The sequence below is a fragment of the Leptosomus discolor genome, chromosome 7 (genome assembly GCF_034619465.1).
Source record: "Leptosomus discolor isolate bLepDis1 chromosome 7, bLepDis1.hap2, whole genome shotgun sequence".
Taxonomy (NCBI): Eukaryota; Metazoa; Chordata; class Aves; order Leptosomiformes; family Leptosomidae; genus Leptosomus; species Leptosomus discolor.
This window is the reverse complement of record NC_141397.1, coordinates 9,008,050-9,028,102: the sequence shown is the minus strand read 5'-3', so window position 1 is coordinate 9,028,102 and position 20,053 is coordinate 9,008,050. Positions and strand designations below refer to the sequence as shown.

The following is a 20,053-nucleotide window of genomic DNA, read 5'->3' as shown; positions in this document are numbered from 1 at the left end:
TGGCAAGTTGTCAGTTGATATTTTTTTCTGAGGTGTTGAAGACTCTAGTTAGTCTTAATAGCTCTTTTTACCATTTTGAAGTTGTCGTAATGCAAATAGCATCACTTGCTAGCTAGTAATGCATAGTTTTAAAAATAAAAACGGCCTCTCCCTCACTGCAGGTTTGAATACTTGTGGTATTTGTAGTTCCTTGGGACAAGAGATAAGAATTCGTGTTGGTCCCATGCTCCCAGATTCTTGTCATGGGAAGAAGATTTAATCGGTGTTCCCTTGAACATCTCGGACTCCTAAGCTCTAAGCACCAGGCTCAGCATCTTCTGAATGTTAAACTAAATGGGAAGTTTCATTCCTTAATGTGCCAAATATATTTAGTTACTAGAGTGTGCTGAGCTCCTTCAGGCCAGAAATAAAAATAGGTCAAGTCCTCATTCTAGTGTAGCTGGCTCCATCTCTGGTTTGTTTGTTCGTTAAACATGATGGAAAAATAAGTGATTTTTCTGTGTTTTCACAACCTGTTTTTCTTGCAGCTGCCAAGGAATCTGAGAGCTGTGTCTTTGTACACGAGTGCTGATGAGTACCTGTATCTTTCAAAGCCACAGATTTCATGGGCGACTTCTAGGTGTCTGGAGTACCCATGTGGCTGGTGTGTCACAGCCACGGTTTTGAAGTGGAAGTGTTTCTATACTTAGGCACTTTTGTTTTGGTGGTCGTGCAGTGTTGCAACACCAAATATCTGTGTTTGCTGCTTGTGAATGACCAGCAAAAGTCCTGCTTACGTAGCTCCACAATCTGTTCCTTATGTTGATTTCTGGTGTTGGCTGTCTATTCAGAATAAAAGGTGGCAGATTGCTTTTTTTGGCACTGTGGCCAATCAGATTTTGCAAAAACAAAAAGTTCATGCCATGTTCAGAACTATGTCAGACCTGTTCCTGCTTGTGAAATGCCTTATAACCAGCCTGCCAGAAAATGTTCCTTCTCTGCTTCTGTGATTTCTACCCCCTCGTTCCTGGCTAGGTTCTCATGTTGGAAACACTTCTGATAGGTGTGGTCTTGTTAGTGACTTCTAGTAGTCTGAGGAGATCCCCATGGCTTGCCAGGTAGAAGACGATGGTGACGAAAACTACTGAAGTTGAGAGCCAAGAAGTGGCGTGAGTAGTACTAAGTGAGATGATTTCAGTAGCATCTCACTTAAGGTACTGACCACTGTGTAATAACCAGCTGTGTTTGAGTTTCAGGTGTTGAAACGCAGTAGTCCCCAAATTGGAAATGCAGACAGGGGTTATTGCTTAGGTTTTCAACTGAGAGGACCAGCTCAGCTAGCTGAGCAGAGGGCTCCCAGCCACACGGCGTACTTTCTGGGTGTCCAGGACTGACGGGGGGGAAAGAGGTAGAGCTGCATGGCCTTGCCATGGGCTGATTGTCTCAGAAAAGGTCAGGCTCTTGGTTCATCTAGTGTCACGAGTGTTTCTTACATGATGCAGCAGCAGTGCTTGCAGGGCAAGGTGGAGCCAGCTCTGCTCTGAATAAAGAAGGCTGCCAGCCCAGAGACCCGGACAGTGGAGGAAGGTGGCGCGATGAGCTTCACCACGCTAGGAGAAGGTTGCTGCAAGCACGATGTTGAAGCTGCTGCAGGGGAGTTCCTTGTCGTACTTGGAAATCCTTCTCGCCACTTCTGTCTCTCACGTCAGTCTGAGGTTCGTGTAAAGATGAAGCCCTGGGTGGATGGTGGCCGTACAGTTTGGGCATAGGAAAATGAGTGGTGCTTCAGGGTGTCCGGAGCAAAGTTAAAAATACTCACTGATGCTTTTAAATTGTTTTGCAAACTCTTCACTGACTGAATTCAGCAGTGAAAAACTCTCCGTTACTTTCTGGGTGTAGTCCTGGTTTTTCAGGTAGTGAATATAGCAGAAAGTTCTAGACTTGCAGCACAGGCTTAAATCTGCTTGAAATAAGCCCTGAAAAGCTCAGACAGTGGGGGAGCTCAGGCTTCAGGCTGTTAACCTACGCTGGCAGCACCTCTTTAGCTGATGTACAAGGTGGTGACCCAAGAGGTATTTGCAACAGTGTAAAACTGTGGATCATTAGACCTGTCTACCAAGACTTCAAGTAAGTTTTCCTTAAGGAGCCTCTTGTTTCCAACTGAGGCTTAAGCTGTTAGGGTTAGTATTGGAAAATGAATACATTAGGATTTCTTTCACTGGTGTCAAAAGCTTATTTTTCATTAATGCATTGAATCCTACTGGAATGTCTTCAAGAGTACTTGGCTTAATGTCGGTTTCCCTTTGCAAGTTTTTATTACTAAATAAATAAGAGCTTTTAGTATAGCTGTAGGCCAGGATAATTCTTCACAGTACATTGCAAAAGCATGGTTTAAATTTTGGCTTTGGATGTGGTAGAGGGTTTGAATGAAATGATACCTTACTTCCTGACAAAGCTTGGGGTGTTCTGAAGACCAAGTGAGTCATCTGTAAATCTGCCTTGCCTTGGTGATGGTGATCACGGTAGATGGGGAGGGGGAGAATGGCAAAAGAGAACTTTTTAACACAGTCATCCACTGGTTGTATTTTTTATTTTACAAATAGATTTGTTTATAATTTAACAAAAAAAACACCAGTAACCCACTAGGTTAGGTGGTAGCCACACATTGTCTGAGACTGTTCCATGCAGTCTTAAAATAGTTTTTGATTTCCCTCGCAGCTAAAAAAAACCTGATGCTGGTTGGAGATGGATAACGTGACTTTGACTTAAAATAAATGTCTCATCCTAAGGTAATTCATTTGCAACACACTTAGAGGAAATGAAAACGTGTACTGGAGATGCATAATGGGCTTGGAAACCAGCAAAGATCTGATTCTGTTCCCACTGATGTCTGGCACAAAAGCCTATTTACTTCAGTGGGTAAAATATTTTCAAAGATTTACAACCTTATCCCAAATGTTGCCATGGATTTACCAACCACATAGAATTGATGGAGCAAGGGGTGTCCGGAGACACTTAAAAACATGACTGGAAAAAAATTTGTACTGTTGGCAGGCTTGCAGAAAAAGACTGAGATTAATGCTCAAGTTAACAAGAGGGACATAAATAACAAACTTGTCCCCTTACTACCCTTGCAATGGGTGGGATCACGTGCTCACACTGACCAAGGGAGCCATGGACCGCCAGCAGCAGCTGAAAACAAGGAGGGGAGGGTTTCACCCTGGGGAGAACTGAGGCGGCAAAACTTTTTTCTTTTTCTTTTTTCCACTGTTGTTTGGGTTTTTTGTGGTTTTGTTGTTGTGTGCATTTTGGTTTTGTTTTTTTAAATACCATTCCCCAAATACAATGTCCACTCCTTCAACTCTGGTGGTTTGGGACCTACTTTTTTTTACCTACCACCATCTATCTGAAGAATCACAGTTACATTTTTGAGGTTTCATCCTCGCCTGGCTGTGCTTTGGCTGTTACACAAGTGCGAGAGGAGGAGTGCTTTTCCTTCTGATCAGGTAAGGGAAAAGCTCTCCTTGTGTGCGATTTTTGGGCAGTTTGTATGACTGATGCACCGGGCCTTGGCAGAAATGCTATTACAGTAAGCTTATCCAAAAGGCAGCCTGTTGGGCTTCACAGATCTTTCTAAGTCTGCAAGCAAGAGTTGTGGAGAGAAGAGTAAATCTGCAGATTTTCTGGGCTGGGAGTCCTTAGCTTCTAGCTGTGGTGTGGAGCAGTAGCCTTTGTGCTGAAGGGCAGGGGGCAATATCCCAAGGAGGGGAAGAGCTTCACCCCAGCTGAGGCTCTGGAAACTAAGAAAGGACTGCTCTGCTAAACCAGTTTGCTAAGAGTAAATGTAACGTGGTAGGGATGGCGGCAGAGAAGTGATTCACCTGGGGAAATCTTCTGTAGAGCTGCAGGGTCTGGTTGGAGAGAAGGGGACCATCCTGACAGTACCTGCAGCGCAGGGGGTCCAGGCAAGCCCAGTGTAATGGCAAGCTGCCAGGGGTTATAGGATTTAGGAACAGATTAGGCTAGGTCTTGGATGGAGGTGGAGAGAATTTAAGAAAGAAATAATATTTTTTCTTAAAGAAATAGTTGGTGTGGGCTGTTGGGCTAGAGACAGGTGGCTGGTGTTCAGGGACTTGCAGGAGGTATGGAAAGTGTATCCAAGCTGCTACAGGAAAGAGTTGGGACTAGTCTAAAACATTAGAGCTACTGGTGTGCAGAAGCAGTTGCTTAGCTTCATCCAATGGTGTAGATTAATTTACATCTCTGTGTTAGATCACTGTTTTCAATCATGATTTAAATGAGCAAGCAGGAAATCTGATTTAAGTCGACTTGTCAAGTTTTACATCTGTACTTTAGTTACCTTTCTGAAAGCCTTAGTGTAGTCCGTACCACCGCGGCTACCCTTTGCTAATATACTGAATATATCCTTCTATTTAAACAAGTATGCAGTTTACCATTTGCTTTGGTTCATATATTTTTCCCATTTTCTGTTAAAAAATGATGAATGGTGCTTTTCTTATTTGCTTGATTAATTTTTAACTTCTGATTTTCATCAGGCTACATTTAGATGGAAATTGGCATTCAATTAATGAACAAAACCAGCATTTAAAATTGTTTTCATTAGTGAAATGTGCTGGATATAGCCAAAAACTCCTTATCAAGCCTGTTTTGTGTTTAAAGCATACTGATTTTTGTAGAAACAAAGCAAGTATTATCAGCGGTTTATGAACTGAATTAATTGTTTCTGGTCACCATGCTCTTCAAGACTCGGTTTCTTAGAACTAAGAAATCTTGGTTTTTGAATCACAGTTTCTGGAGTTCCTTCTGTTCTGTTTTGCTTAATTCTAAGAAACTAAGTTCTCCATCTGAGTGAACATCTTGGTGTTGTCTGTGTGCCCCAGCTATGCAAGCCAGAAGCTTCTCTTCCCCAGAGCCATATTCCTCAGGCCTCCTGCCCCACCGCCCAGAGGAGTGTGCAACTTGCTCTGTACTGTTCAGATCTGTTCAGCATTAGGGTGGACTAGTCCTGAGCCCAGCCCACAGATGCTGCTAGGGCAGAAGAGGTGGTCTGTGCATCCCAGACCTCTGAGACAGTTACTCACGAATTAGGCAGGGTGTATGGGTGTATGGACCATACATCTTGGACAGACTAGGTCACTATTTTAAGTATTTTTTTTTTTCCACACTTCTGTCAGTTCCCAGGGCTGGGCTGATCTTGATGTTTTCTTATGTGGGGGGGGAAATAAAGTGAATAGGGAAGAGGAGAAAATTGTGTGGAATTTTTCATGTACAGGAGACTTTACTGATGTCAAAAACTAGTTGATGACTAATTCCATGACTTAATGAATGTTACAACTTCACTAACGACTGCACACTGCTTTAACATTTAGACTGAAAAGTATTTAAATTTATAACTGTACCGCTAAGGCCCTTAAAGTCATGAAGTAAAAAAGATAAACTGCAGGATGCTTTCTGAAGTCATTATAGACATATATTCTCCAAGATATATATACACATATATATATTTTAGTTTTCAAATTTTAAGTACATGTTTAAGCAAACTTGGCCTTGTTAAGGGAGTGAACGTTGAAGCTCAGATTCCACACAGTGGGAAATTAGTTCCCTAAATTTAGTGCTTCTAACATATGTTTAAGATCTAGGAATCTATTTCTGATATAACTTGTGCTAGAAGTTCCTGGAAAGCTCTATGACTTATGTGGCGTGGCATGGGGAAGATTAAATTATAGCTGATTTTCTTCCATCCTGAGATCCCCAGAAGCATCTGTAAGATTGATGGGTGGTGTAGTCATTGCATTACATTTTGATGTGTTTCTTTTGGAGGATAGTCTTCCAGTAAATACAAAAGGATTTTTAAATTATTGTAAGGAGGTGGACAGATAATAAATTGAACTTCATGTTATGATACTCACTTAAAAGCCTTAGCTAGATGTGATTTCTGCCAGAAGAAAAAAGAGCTGTTGTTTTTCATGTTCATGCTTTAAAACAAATCGAACAGTATGGGGTTTTGAGTGGTTAAAAATCAGTGTGGGTAAGGAAATGGTCATAACATCTCTAAATCCTGCGTGATGTTATACTGCAGGTGAGTTTGGTTATAAGTATGTGCCAATGTGTTTCTGCAGACAAGAATTTGAAAAATGACAATGTAGAAACAGTTCAGTATTGACAGATTCTCCACTGTTCCTTAATAAGCATATATCATTATTACACCAAAATGGAAGTTTAACATTAAAGAACCTCCCTCACTCACACAAAAATAATAAAAAAGGCCTTTAGGAAAAAAATAAATGTATCAAGAAGTCAAAATTACGAAAAGGTATGGGGGAGAGCACTACAGCGAGCTGACTGTACAGTTGGAAAGACACATGCACATCTTCTGTCTTTCATTGCCTTTGCTGCCCATGTTTCATGTTTAGGGGTGAGGCAGCAGAAAGGAATTTCAGTGGTGAATTGAATCTAGCCAAGAAAGTGGCTTGAAATCAAACTTTGGGAAGAAGAGGGGAAAACTGTGCTGCAGGCAGATGGGCAACAGAGGGAAGGCAGGAAATATCTGCAAACAAAAGTAATGAAGTATAATTTGTTTCTATGGTAGAGAAATGTGTCTGGAGGTGGGTTTACGTAGAAGCTGTATAAATTCTTGAAAACCCGGTCAAGTTACACGTTTGATTTGTAGCAGTGTTGTACGAATTAACTGCGAAGTTTATGTGCATCAGCTCAAAGTTTAGCTGGAAGAGAGTGGCTGGAGTTGCATGTGGGAGGGAAAACTTTGGCAGTGGACTTGAGCTGGAGCAATGTGTGGACAATTTAAGGCAGGGGTCAAGGAGATGAGTGAGCAAGGGGTGGCTAAGCTGTCTGCACCTGGACTGAAAGAGAGGCTGCCTCTACATTCAGTGCAGTTAGTAAGGGTCCTTGCCACAAAAAGTGGAAAAAACCAAATGCCTCATGAATTCGTATCCATTTAGAAACGATTTTCCAGAATGGTGAGATCAACCAAGCACCTACAGTAGAATTTCCAAATTACTGGAAATCTTACTGGATTCATAGTGAACATGCAAAAGGACTACTTATGAGTACAGCCACAGGACGTTTGTAATAATAGGAGGAGAAAATGAGTAATCTTCTGGAAAGCCGTTTAACATATATAGTGAAGTGACTGGTATCTTTCATTACAAATATGTAGTTTCAGGGCGTAGTTTTGAGATCAGTTTAAACGGATCTGTAGGCAGATTAAAAGGGGTGTTCCCACCTTTTCGCATGCCCTGACCTAATTGTTGTTGCTTCCTCCCTTGTTCCAGGACTGCTGCTTGTGTGGCGCTCTGGTTATTGGGGTCAGGAACGCACTGCCTGCCTTAAAACTCAGCTGGATCTGCCATCCTGCTGGCCACAAAGCTCTTGGGGCAGTGGGGAGGCTGGGTGTGGAGGGCTGCAACCTGTGTCCAGGGAAAACGTGTGCTTAAACCGGCACAAACTGACTTTGTGAATCCTGATGCCTTGTACGTGTGAGAACACAGGGTAAATTGTGCAACTGTTGCGATCACCTAAAGCAACTGGCAGAATGTGTTTCTATTCTCAATATCCTATTTTGGGGTTTCTTCACCTGGTACGTGGAGCTGTGCCTGGAATTTGTTTCCCCTGAGGTTACAGTTGACTTGTGTTTACCAAAAATAAAGTGGTAAAACTTGGAAACAAGCACTTTGTTCTGATTTGTTTACAGTTAACGCACTGGGACTTTGCTTCTCCTTGAAAGAAGTTGCTGAAATTTAAAAATAAGCGGAGATAGCTTTTTTAGGATTGCAGCTGCCTTTGTGCTTTGTGTTGCGTATAGCACATCTTTTGCTGAAAATATCCCAGAAAAAGCTGCTTCAGTGAGCTTCTGTATGTGGGTCTGTATCCCTACCAAAATATACAAGTGAGCAAAGCTAAATGAGCACGGTTGGTCCCCGCTTGCTGGTGCGCGGGCTGGTCTGCATGGTCGGCACTGAGAAAGTGAGGATGAGGATGGCTGCACTGTTTTCAAACACTTTTGTGGGAAACGGGCTTGTTGGCTTTGTCTTGTTGAGGATGAGCAAAACAGAGTTTGAAAACTCTTGAGAGAGGGCTACATAGAGGAAGAAATGCTTTAAAAGGGGGGTGAGGGGCGTGTCTTAAACAACACCTAGTTCAAAGAAAGGCTTGTGCGAAATGCTTTTGAGAAGTAACCCTGATGTAAGCAGATGGGTTAGTGGTGTGGTGGCATAGTGGGTACTCGGCGGTGCTCCGTTAGTTCAAGACGAGCTCTTCTGGGGCTGGTAAAATAGTTGTGGCTTATTGTGGCATACGTAACCCTGCGGTTCGATCATGGCTGTGCAGCACAGAGAGAGGATCCCAAGTGCTCTCCAGCTGGGGCCTCTTCTTGAAAGCAATAGGAAGCTGCAGGGTGCCTGATGTCCAGTGGGTGCATTAGGGTCCTCTCGCTTTTAAGAACACCTAATCTGGCATTTAATTTACTAGCCTGCTTGAGGCGGGCTGCCAAGGCTCCAACTGTTGCATAATGTTACGCAGGAGGAATCGCTGGCAGTTTTCAAGCTGGCTATCATTCCAGATCACTCCCACACAAAGGAAATTGTAGCATATATGTAACTCTGAGGCTTTTTATGCCGCTCTCAGCACTATCTAAAATTAAAAAAGTAACTAGGAAAACTAGAAAGAGGTTGCCTGCCCAGGCTGTAGCCCTTCTGCTTGTAGCAGCCTCATCTGCAGAGTCTTGCATGTGGAAGAGAATCCAGGCAGTGACAGGTAAGAACAAAAGCCTCACAAAGAAGCAACACCTGAATTGTTTTTTAGTTGTGTTTTCGTTTTTTTTTTTTTATAATCTCTAAGCATTAAATCTGCAAGTATTTTATAAAAGATGAAAGAATCCTCTTTTGGCTCAAACTGTTCTTTCATGTTCTGTGAATTTCGTGATTCCCAGAAAAAGCCAGACCCTTAATATTCAGACATCACAGGGCATCATAAGATTTCCCCCTCATTTCCATGCATGCCTATTCTGTACCCGTTTTCCTGTCAGTCTGACTTGTAATGTTCAAAAACATTCACTGCATATTTCCTTCTTCCCCACAGCAACAGCCCGAGTCTGAGACTGTTCATCTGTTCATCCCAGCCTTGGCAGTTGGAGCTATTATTGGCAAGCAGGGACAGCACATCAAACAACTTTCTCGTTTTGCAGGCGCATCTATTAAGGTATTATTACACTGACTAACTTTTTGTCTATTCTACATGACACTTTCAGCAAGTTTGCACAAGCCGTGTTTTTGTGAACGTCCTCCCCCACTCTGTGCTTAGAACGTGATGTGATAAATGGTACATTTGTTTATAAATCATCTTTTAATCTTCCTTGAGACAAGATAATTAGAAGTATGTTTTCAAACGTCTCCTGAGGTGTGAAATATAAGCTGCAAAGAAAACTACTTTGGTGGTCTCGATTTCTTAGAAACAGACTTAAGTCTTAATGATGCAGTGCTTAAAGGCTTTCTTCTTGCTTTCAGTAAAGTGAAAATTGGTGAGGTAAATTCCCCTCCTAAAAACAGCAGCACAGGTGAAGTCTCCTACTGCTGTGGCTGCTCTTGCTCTCTTCCAGATGGATCAGTCTAGGAGCTGTCAGGCCTCTGGGATTGGTGTGTTTTTTAACACCATGTTTACCTCCGCACCCTGCTTTAACATCCAGCCATTTGTGTGTTGACTGCCTCAATGCAGCTAAGGACAAGGCAGCTTGCAGAGGCTGACCTAATGGAAGTCTGAATTTTAGTCAGTTTGGTAAAATCCTCCTTGGCTGTGTATAGGGGTTAGTACCAGTTGCAGTTGTAGGAAGCCCTTGGGCTTCTGCATTCTGCTAATGCCATTGTAACCACAAGTATCTTCTCTAGATGGTTCAGCTTTCCTTCTTGTAAATAGTCAGTTCTGCTATTCTATGCTGTAAAGATAATGTTTCGGCCTAAATCAAAAAAGGAAAAAAAAAAGATATGTGGTACAGTGTAGCTTTTTTTATGTACTCTTACGTTGACATTTTCCTGCACTGACAAAGCAAACGTTTTTTTTCTCAGTTCTCTTTTTGCTCCGGAGATGTGGCCTGTTTAGTGAGCGCTATGTCAGGGATCTGCCAAAGGTCAGGGGCAGAGGGGCAGGAGCTGGCTGTGCCGAGTTGAGCTTGGTGAAGCCAATGAGGCTGCACTTGGCTTGGAAGGTGTTCTTCTAAGTGCACAGAGCAAAATAATTGGGGAACCCTGATGAATGAGTCTTGTGTGTGGTTTGCCGAATGCCGATGCATTTACTGGCCAGTCAACCAACTGGCATGCTGCCCAATTCCATCCTTTATTGAGCAGTACATTAAATAGTTGTTATACTACCCAGCTGGTTTACATTAGTAGAGCACTAACAAATGCATTTTTAGGAGAAAAAAGGAATAGAAGAAAGTGAGAGGTGTTGGGTTTTCTTTATCAAGTCTGTCTTGCGTGGAGGTGTGATGTATCACATGTATTTCCTCTTTCTCTCTCCTTTTCCATAGTCTGTAACTAAAGACTAAGTGGTCTGTGGAAGGTACTGCTAGGTGGAGAGAGAAATGTGAAATAACCAGGACCTCCAAGAAACCCGCCCAAACTAGTTCTTTAGTTTGTCCTTGGACGACAGTTTAGTGGAAAGGGAGTTTCCCCTGTTTCTCACGCATCTGGCTAACAGTGGCCTCAGGCTTCCTCTACTGGCTGGCACCCCTCTACCCAACGCATTTAACATACCTGTATTAATTGAAATTCAGTGAGGAGTTTGCTAAAGCTCTTGTCTCTTTGTTCCTGCAGTAGGAATAAAGTAAAGAAGAATTTTGTGGAAATAGGATTAAATATTAACAAAAGTGTACAGATACAGAGTATGCTTGCTAAACTGGGAAGCTGTATGTATGCTTATCAATAAAAATGCAACTTCATCTGCAATTGCACAGAACAATATGAAGCATCATGCTTGCTTCTGTGTGGAAGTATTAAATACGACAGTTACTACTAACATACTCAAAACTTCTGAACTTCCCTCATGTTGACCACCTGCCCTTTATCATAACTTTTGAGCAAAATATTAAATTATGGCTCATCAAGAATTCTGTACTTTTAGCTAAGAGTTGGGGGGAGGGCTGCCTGAGTCACTTTCAACTTGCCAGACTGTAGTAGTCGTACTTTGTGGAGGAAGCCTTTGTGCATGGCACCCTGACCTTGTGTTGAGTCGCGCTGCAGATTGTTACAGATGAAAACATTTTACATCCCCCTGCGTCGTCTTTGTGCTCATGATGAGCTTTGTAGATCTGATGAAATGCGTTAGCCATAAGTAAGACCAAATAAACTGCAGATGCACAGGGCTTCTGCATGAGGCTGCGGTGTCCAGTCTGTCACTTCAGAGGTGCACGTGGCAGCTGATGAGCTCAGGTTGTGTCCCTGTGCTGGGGGTCATTGCTCGGTAATGTGGGCTCAGCGTGGGGCTCCAGCAGACTGGATTATTCAGCAAAGGAGCTAGGCAGAGATTTCTGGGCTGTCTGCTGCACATCCTGTACTGCAGTGCTGGGACCTGTTGGGAACTGTTGGCATCTCCTTGGTTATAAGTTATTCTCAGAGTAGCCCTTCCTTCCTTTTGAAGGAGTTGGGATGAGTGTTACAGGTTTTGGGTGTGTGAAGTTGTCAGCTTGTAACTTGGCATATGGAAGATGGGTTGTTTTCCGGTCAGGAATGTAGAACTGTTTCTCTTGGAAGTTAAAAATTCACCACTTGGATACTATTTGTATGTATATAACTTCCCCTTCCAAGAGCAGACAGACAAAATTAACACTGAAGTCCCTTAGATTGCCCCTTCAGACATCGAAATGTTAGTTGGTACATGTCTCTCTCTCAGCCTTGTTTTAATCCAGCTGCTGAGAACATGACATTCTAAGATAAAAGCAAAGCAAGAAATGTCCCAGAACCTTTGAACATATGTAAGATGTAACGAAGGCTTGATGGAAAATGATTTTCCTAAAACTTCAATAAATGTGCTGGTGTTTGCTAAGAAAACATGAGGTGACTGAGAGGCAAGCTACAGTGTCCATTTTACATGAATGGCAATTATCAGGCTGAGCTCTGTGCAGTCAGCTGCCTCCAAATGTGCCTTGAAATTTCGCCCCACTAATACTTGTGTTCCAAAGAATGAATGGATTTAGTCTGTGCTTGCCTTTACCACAACATCATGTCATATAAATGTACTGCTGTAAAATGAATGTGTATTTTTAGATATAGCCAGTTGGAATGTAGAAATCATAATGAAAAATAAATATGCAAACCAGATAACTAGTATGTAATGTCTTCTCCATCTTAGGGTACAACATGAATAATTATATAAACTTTCGTTAGCAAAATTCTTTAGTGAAAATGATGCATGGTGACTGGTAATTTGTCTGAAATAAACTACAGCTGTTAAATATGAATAACATCCCTACGCCAACAGCTAAGATGAAATCCTGTAGTGTTTAATATATTGCCCATTCAACAGCAGCTATGTAATACTAGATGCAACAATGGAAATGTCAGTTGTGATAAACAAAAGATTCATCCAGAATGTCAGAGGCTAGTTTGAATTATTTAATGCCACCGGAGTCTGAGAACAACACCCACAGAAATCTTACTTTTGTGGTGACATGAACTGCTAAAGACCCTACAGGCGTCTCTGTCTCAGCTCCGGTGGAGCTTAATTTTTATTTGGGTCACACAAACAAACGTCTGTAGATACAAACCGCTTGGAAACTGCGAACTCATTGTCCAGTATAGAGGAATGTTTTGGATCTGATTAGTTACAACAGTAAAGTGATCTTCTGTCTCAGGACAAATGCAAACTTTTGCTAATGGGCAAAACTTGTTAGAAAGACTGAAGTTAGTGGGTAGGGATGAGAATCTCAGTCTATTGACCATACTTGTCGTTTTGAAGGTTGTGTCTTGCATCACTCATAGTCACGTGGAAAAGGCTGTAGGATTTTGCCATATGTGGAAGAGTAGCTATGCCTTTAATTTTCAGAAGTAAATTCACTTATCGGTTAGCCAATTTCTCTGTATTTCATTATAGCTAATTAACGCACTTTAAAGAGAAGAACAAACCCATCATGACTGAAGTGTAATGCTGCTGCTGTAATGAATAATTTTTCACCCTTGAACAGAATGTGAGACTGAAACAGGGAGGAGGTGGCTTTAAACTACTCCTTCAAAAGACAGCTACCAAAGCTATGTTTATCCATTCCAGATTGCCCCTGCTGAAGGACCAGATGCCAAGTTGAGAATGGTTATCATCACTGGACCTCCAGAAGCTCAGTTCAAGGTATAATATATAAAAACTTGTCAGTCTGTAGTGGCCTTTGGACTGCAAGGGACAAAATTGAAAACAAAACACTTGGTTCCAAGCACCGTGTAATTCAGAATTTTAGTAAATGCTTAATTTTTCCTTTGTTTTTGCTGAAAGGTATCTCATATGAGTATGAGTAATACAGCTCTATCAGAGGCCATGTTCTGGTCACCTGAAAACTGGTGGGAGTTTCCTGTAAGTTAGAATCAAGTCTAGCATGAAAATATGGCCTTATTACATTCCTAATCTTTCCTTTTATCTACAAGCACAATAATTCAGCCTTTCTAGCCTGTCTTAATACATGCAACAGTTCAGTGTGTTAATTGAAATCACAAAGCTGACAAAATGAGAGACTGAGTCTTCCCAGGTTACTACTGTGTGCCAAATGGAAAATGCTTTTTGGGTGGCTCTACAGATAAATGCAAGATTTCCAATTGTGTTTCCACTACAGCTACAAGGAGATTCTCAACCTGATTACCCTGCTTGTGTTCAAATTGAGTTCTGGAGTGGTCTTCTGCCTTAAGTGCCAAGGGCTAAATCTAGTTACCCCAGCAGGAGTTGACCACGTTAGGAGTGATGCAGACAGCTTGGCGAAGCAGCCTGGCCTCATCACTTGAGAGTTCATGTCCTGGCATTGTTCCCTCGCCTGTTCTCGTTTTTGTCTTTTATATTTTTGCTTCAGGGCTTCTTGCAAGAAGGAGGTGCACAAACTTCAGGCATATCTAGAATCTGTTTCATTAATGCCTTTAGGAGCTTTGGAGAAGTATCAGGGCAGGTATTTTGCAGCGGTAATAGTGAACTAGATGCATTTAGGATTATTGCTCAGTTACCACATATATGTTTGAGAAGCTACTGAAGGCAAAGTGTAATTTAGAAGCTCTGCCTCCTTGAAGTTTTCTGTGTGCATGTGGGCTTGGCCACATAGCATGTTCCACGTATGGGGTGATCTGGGATTAGCACAAGGTCAGATTCTGGCTACCTTTTCTTTCCATGAGACATCAGTGAACTTAACCTCAAGCAGTAGCAGGCTGAAGTACATTTGGGCATCCCTTATCCTGACTTTTCAGTTAGGCAAAGGCTTGTCCTCAGGCATCCTCCCTACGATAGACTTGAAGTCCCACAGAGTTCTTTTGCCAGCTCTTCTCCCCAACCTGGATCATTCGAGGAGGCAAGTGTACCTTTTCGGCATCCCACATGTTGGCTAAAACACATCAGTCAGTCACTTCTCTACCCCGGGCTTCTCCTTGCAAAGAGGGATCAACGTACTAGCACAGCTGATGCTCCTGAGTACGCTGGCCTTGTGAGGCAGAGGGGTTCCTTCAGCTCCCATCCGTGTAGCCTTTCACTACGCTTTGAGCAACATCCTCTTGACTGAGGTGGGCAGAGGCAGCGTTCAGTCCGTCCTCCCATCATCACTGTTAACCTGAAGCATGCCTTACAGTCAGGGCCGAGCTTCACTAATGCTGTCCTTAAGCTCTGTTTAAGAGTCTTTATCTTTGAGCATAGGCCGTTGCTTGCTAGGCCCCAAGACTGTAATTGGGTGCACAACAACTTGAAGGGGGAAGAGCTGCTGCCCAGATGAGTAACCAGCTCTTGGAGAGGCGGCGTCATCCCAGAGCCTGTGAGTTTGGCATCCTTTCCCTCCTACATTGTGTTCTGCTCTCTGTGATTCATGTCCATGGTAGCTGCAGTGGCTGCACCCCTTTCTTCCTCAGCTGCAGTAGCCTGAGGATGTTGCGGTATGCAGGGCCATTTATTAGCAAGACAAGGGAAGAGAATATGCCACTGTTTACAGCCTCTGCTGCAGTGCTCCCTAGAGTTTAGGCATACCCGTGACACCAACACCCAGACACGATCATGTTGCCTTGGATCTGGGACATTTGCAAGCATTTCAGCCACTCTTTTACTACGAAGGAGCTGCAGCCCAGTTAGATTGTTTCATTTTCATAGGGACTTTTTCAAGGTCTGAAAGATTTGGAATGTTGGAACTACTATATTTTAAAAAGTCAGTATCCCACCTTGCTTTATAATTTAGCAGTAATGCCTGCTTTTTTCCTATAGTATCTCTCCCACTGAGCCCTGCAGCCTGTGCGGGTTGTCAAGGTGTTATGCACACAAGAAGCATTGCTATTGAAATAAAAAGGGCTACGCTGGCTAGTGTCTGTCTCTAACAAATGTGGAAATAGTTTCAAAATCTCCAGCTCAAGATGATGGCTGGGAGTAGTATTGTATCTGCTCTTGGCAAAGCCTTTTGAAGTGTTTTCCTGGAGCAGGAATCTCTGATGGAACCAGAACATGGTAGCTGTACTGAGTTTTTGTATGGCTGCTTTTGTGTCATCTTTTGTCTCGCTGGGAAGATGATAGATTTTGTCTGCTGTGACAGGGTCCCACGACCTGCGGTATCCCGTCTAGGTCAAAGCCACGCGCTACAGATTTCTCTCCTCTTCAGGTAGGGTCTGACCTATCAAAATACTGAGCACTTTCAGCTCCAGGGCCACAAAATGTCTTTCATCTTACCCATTCTACCATTCTTGAGTAGGCTTTTAGGACATGAGCCAGAAGTAAGATCGAATAAGCTGCCACTATTAAAAATAACCATTACATCATGCGATCTTTTTGGACCTTTCATATTCCGTTGCAGCGGTGGCCTGTAGCATGGTTGGATTTAGCGTGTACGCGGTGACAGGGCTGGTGAGTGCGATTTAAAGGTGATAAAGAATCTGAACTGGAAAGGCTTTGTGGTCCTGGGTTTATGATCTTCACAGAGCATCTCTCTTCAGTATCTCAATAGAAAAGTTCTTTTGATGCCTCTAGGAGATGCAGAGAAGATCTGGTTACCATTTCTCAAGAATTCACTGATGAATGGTAGGGAATAGGGAAGTAAATGTGTTTAAAAATCAGCAAGATTCAGGAGCTTGATTTCAGTGGACATTATTCTTGCTGCCTGGCACTCGCGTGTTCCCCAGAAAAGGGAACTGTGGGCTGGTCAGAACAATGCTGTTCCCATAGTGCTATTTAGATCTATGCAGTTTGATTTTTCACTTTAAAAAATTAAGCAAGCTCAGGTTGATTTATTTTTAAACAATATGTTGTAATAATTTGTAAAAGCTGTTTGCTCTGATCGGTGTCTTCATACCATGACTTGTTGGGGGGTGGGTGTGGCTTTTTTCCTTTTAGTTTAGCATCCTTAAAGGAATGGGTTTCTGAGCCAATTAATTGCGTTCTGTGCTTCTGGGTGTGACTAAAAATGCTTCAGCCAGACAGTTCTTCTCTCCACTACTCTTTACAGAGACGCAATAGCTTCTTTTAAAAGCAATATTTCTACTGTAAAGCAGAATAATAATGATGTCTGTTAAATTGCTCCATGATTCCCTGGTTTGTCATGCAGTCTTTGAAGTTGAACAGCGATGCTTCCTAGTTTGGTACAAAGGCTTCATTTAGAAAAATAGTTATTGGGGAAAACGCTTTGTCAGAATTGTGTACTAAGAATTCTCCTTTCTAGGGAATTTCTTGAAGTTACCCAGATTTCAGTAAGCATGTTCTCTAACTGAAAGCATTTTTGCAGGCTCAAGGGAGAATCTATGGAAAACTTAAAGAAGAAAATTTCTTTGGCCCTAAAGAAGAAGTGAAACTTGAAGCTCATATAAAAGTGCCATCCTATGCTGCTGGTAGAGTTATTGGTAAAGGAGGCAAAACAGTAAGTAGCTGAATTAAAACTTTTAGCGTTGTTCAGTGATGTTTCTTAGTTCAGTGTGTGCATATATGTAAAAGGCTTAAATATCTAGCTAATGAATAGCTAATCCGTTGAAGTGATGTTAAAGCAGGTGTTATTTTCTTAGCTGTACTTGTTAAGCTTTCCTTTCTTCTGTTGTGGAGTCAAAGTGAAGATGATCTCATAGAAAGATTTATTTTGTCAAAAAAGTCTAACAAAAATCGATAGTGTCAGTCAGATCTGCAAGGCTTTTATTAATACAGACGTAGCACTTCCATTTAGAACGAATATGCTACCACTCAAGACCAGCTTCTGTGAACCTTAGGTTATGTCAGATTTTGCGAAAAGATTTCACTGATCTCATGTAATTAAATCAAATCCAATGTGTCCAAAGGTGCCATTTCCAGCCAAAACTGAGCGAAAGCATAACTTCTAAAAAAGTCGTAGGAAACTAAGATGTTCAGACCTCAGTTATGACAAATACTGTAAATATTGATTTGCTTTAAATTAATTGATGGCATTTCTTACGCTCAGCTTGCTGCAGAAAATAACATCACTGAGACTTTTTCAATCCTGCAAAGGTGCCGGCATTCTAGTATTTTCCTATGGTTGTAAGTCAGGAGCTGGTATTTGCCAAAATATGGTTCAGTCTCGGCTCTCCATCCTTGAGTGCAATGGGGTCTTGAAGTTAAGTGTCAGGAGGCAACGTGGCCTCTTTCATTGCTTGCAGTGGTAAGAGGGTTAAGGACAAACATCTCTGAAAAGCTGTTAATCTAAACCATTTTTGATTAAATAATGCATAGCATTTAATAAAAAATGCTAAAAAATGCTATGCATTTCTAAAATGAGTGTAAACAGGACTAAGGCTCTAACCTTCTCTCCACTTATCACTACGGAAGCTGATTAGCTACTGAAAAGAATTTGGGCACTTCTCATTGTTCTGTTCGGAGTTCTCCATCTTGTGGAGCCTTTTCAAGGAACGATGTATAAATACTTGGACTTGTTTCTTCCCTACTTATACATTGCATGAGTTTTCTGACCTTAAACTTGTAAACTCAACTGTAACACTGTGGCATCTGTTTGCTTTTTTGTCGTGTATTTAACACCTTCTGTGTGTTGTATTTGATCTTTAAAACGCTTTTACAAACCTAGAGAACTTGGTGCTAATTTATGTTAGAGACACAAGAGGCTCATCCTGCAGAGTGCACGCTGCTTTTTTCCACAAAAGAGTAATGCTTTTGGTTAGTGGGTTTCTCTTTTTAAAGGATGATGTTTCTGTGGTCAGCAATATCTTTGAGGCTTGGTGGTTGGAAGTTTTTCTGACTTGTATTATCTATTTGCAGGTAAATGAGCTTCAAAACTTGACAAGTGCAGAAGTTGTAGTCCCTCGTGACCAGACACCTGATGAAAACGATCAGGTGGTTGTGAAAATAACTGGTCACTTCTATGCATGCCAGGTAGGAGGACTGGAATGAATTTCTGTATTACCTTGATGTTTCCATGATCTGTCTTTTATATCCATGTGCAGAGCCAAGGGATGGAAGGCTTTTACTCAGGATAGAGAAAGCACTGCTTGCCAGGCTCCTCTAGCTGTCTGGCTGCAATAAACTTTCTTCATGCCTGTGAGAGATTTATAACGATATTGCACTGTTACATATGTAATAATCTCCTTAAATTCCATTGATATATGTAGGCCCCAGCACTGCTAAAACTTTCAAAGCACAAGAAAACCCAATTTGTGATTGGATTGAGATTCGGATGGAGACAGAAGCCATCTCGTAGTACCTGGCACGAGTTGCAATTTGTCCATATCGCCCAATTTGTTGATTTAATATCGTAAAGAAAAGGAACACGAGATTCCTTCCCTCACTTAACCCTTAGTTCAGACCCACTCCTTTTGCTACTTTGCCACAGGTGACCTATAGTTCAGAGAGATGGGAAGGCTGGTCATTCCTGTAAGTCTGACCTTCTGGATTCCCTGGTGTATAAAAAAACAATCCTCTGTTCTCTATTGAAACCGTGTTTCTTGTAAAACATTAGTATCTCCAGAGGAGTAAAACGGAAGTAGCCTGTGGCTTCAATAATCTTAACGTTGGTAGTCACCTTCCTATGCTCACGCTTTCTATATTACAGATGTGAAAACTGACCATGTGGGTAGTTGTGGTAGGTGGAAAAAGAAAAAAAATTTTAAATTCAGTTGTACATCATGACTAACTCAAGTGTACTTTAACTATCGAGTAGTCTTGCCAGTACTAGGGACTTAGTTATTCCAGATTCTCTTAATCCCAGTAGCATCTATAGTCGGTGGTAAACAGCAGTCAGCGCAGCACGGCATCATGACGGGTTGTTGTTTCTTCTTTGTGCCTTTCAGCTTGCTCAGAGAAAAATTCAGGAAATACTGGCTCAGGTAAGAAGGCAGCAGCAACAGCAAAAAACATTGCAAAGCGGACAGCCTCAGCCAAGACGAAAATAAAGGTTTAGGAAATGGCCCATCAGAGACAGATGCCAGACCAAAGACAGACTGTGCGACAGAGAGACGGGTGGTGAGCACCTGTTGAAGTTATATGCAGAAGATCCACCAAGCCAATCACCTGTTCGAGGACCAGGCAACCGTTGAACGCTGTCTCTGAGAATGTATTCTTTAGGCTCTCTCAAACTTTTGAAACCCAGCTTTAAAATAAGGACCCCTTCACTTCCCTTTTGTTCTATTCTCACAATTTAACATAAACTCGTTAGTCTTTTTTATTGTTCTTATTATTCCCCAACAATTTTAGAACTTGGTTTAATGAAGCTTTCTCTTCTGAGTTCACTGGTTAAAAAAAAAAAGAAAAGATAAAAACAACAAAAAAAGAAAAGGCATTGCTCTTATAGGTCCAGTTGTAAAAGAAACACATTTGGAGGGTGGGATTGCGGGTGGGCTAGGGTTAGAGCAAGGGTATTGACAAGAGTTTAAGTGTTAGTCCCAACGTT

The 20,053-nt window shown here is 41.9% G+C and overlaps 1 protein-coding gene across 2 annotated transcripts in view; it reads left to right on the top strand.

The window, feature by feature from the left end:
- IGF2BP3 (insulin like growth factor 2 mRNA binding protein 3) overlaps positions 1-19,556 on the top strand; it is a 114,415-nt gene extending 94,859 nt beyond the window's left edge. The window contains exons 11-15 of one of the 2 annotated variants that reach the window (XM_086467718.1): positions 9,103-9,216; positions 13,273-13,347; positions 16,937-17,068; positions 18,427-18,540; positions 19,455-19,556. In XM_086467718.1, coding sequence (XP_086323844.1) covers positions 9,103-9,216; positions 13,273-13,347; positions 16,937-17,068; positions 18,427-18,540; positions 19,455-19,556 — 537 coding nt within the window. Of the gene's footprint in view, positions 1-9,096; positions 9,217-13,272; positions 13,348-16,936; positions 17,069-18,426; positions 18,541-19,454 lie in introns of both variants that reach the window. The other variant, XM_086467717.1, reaches the window with a different exon arrangement.
- The last annotated feature ends 497 nt before the right edge of the window (positions 19,557-20,053 follow it).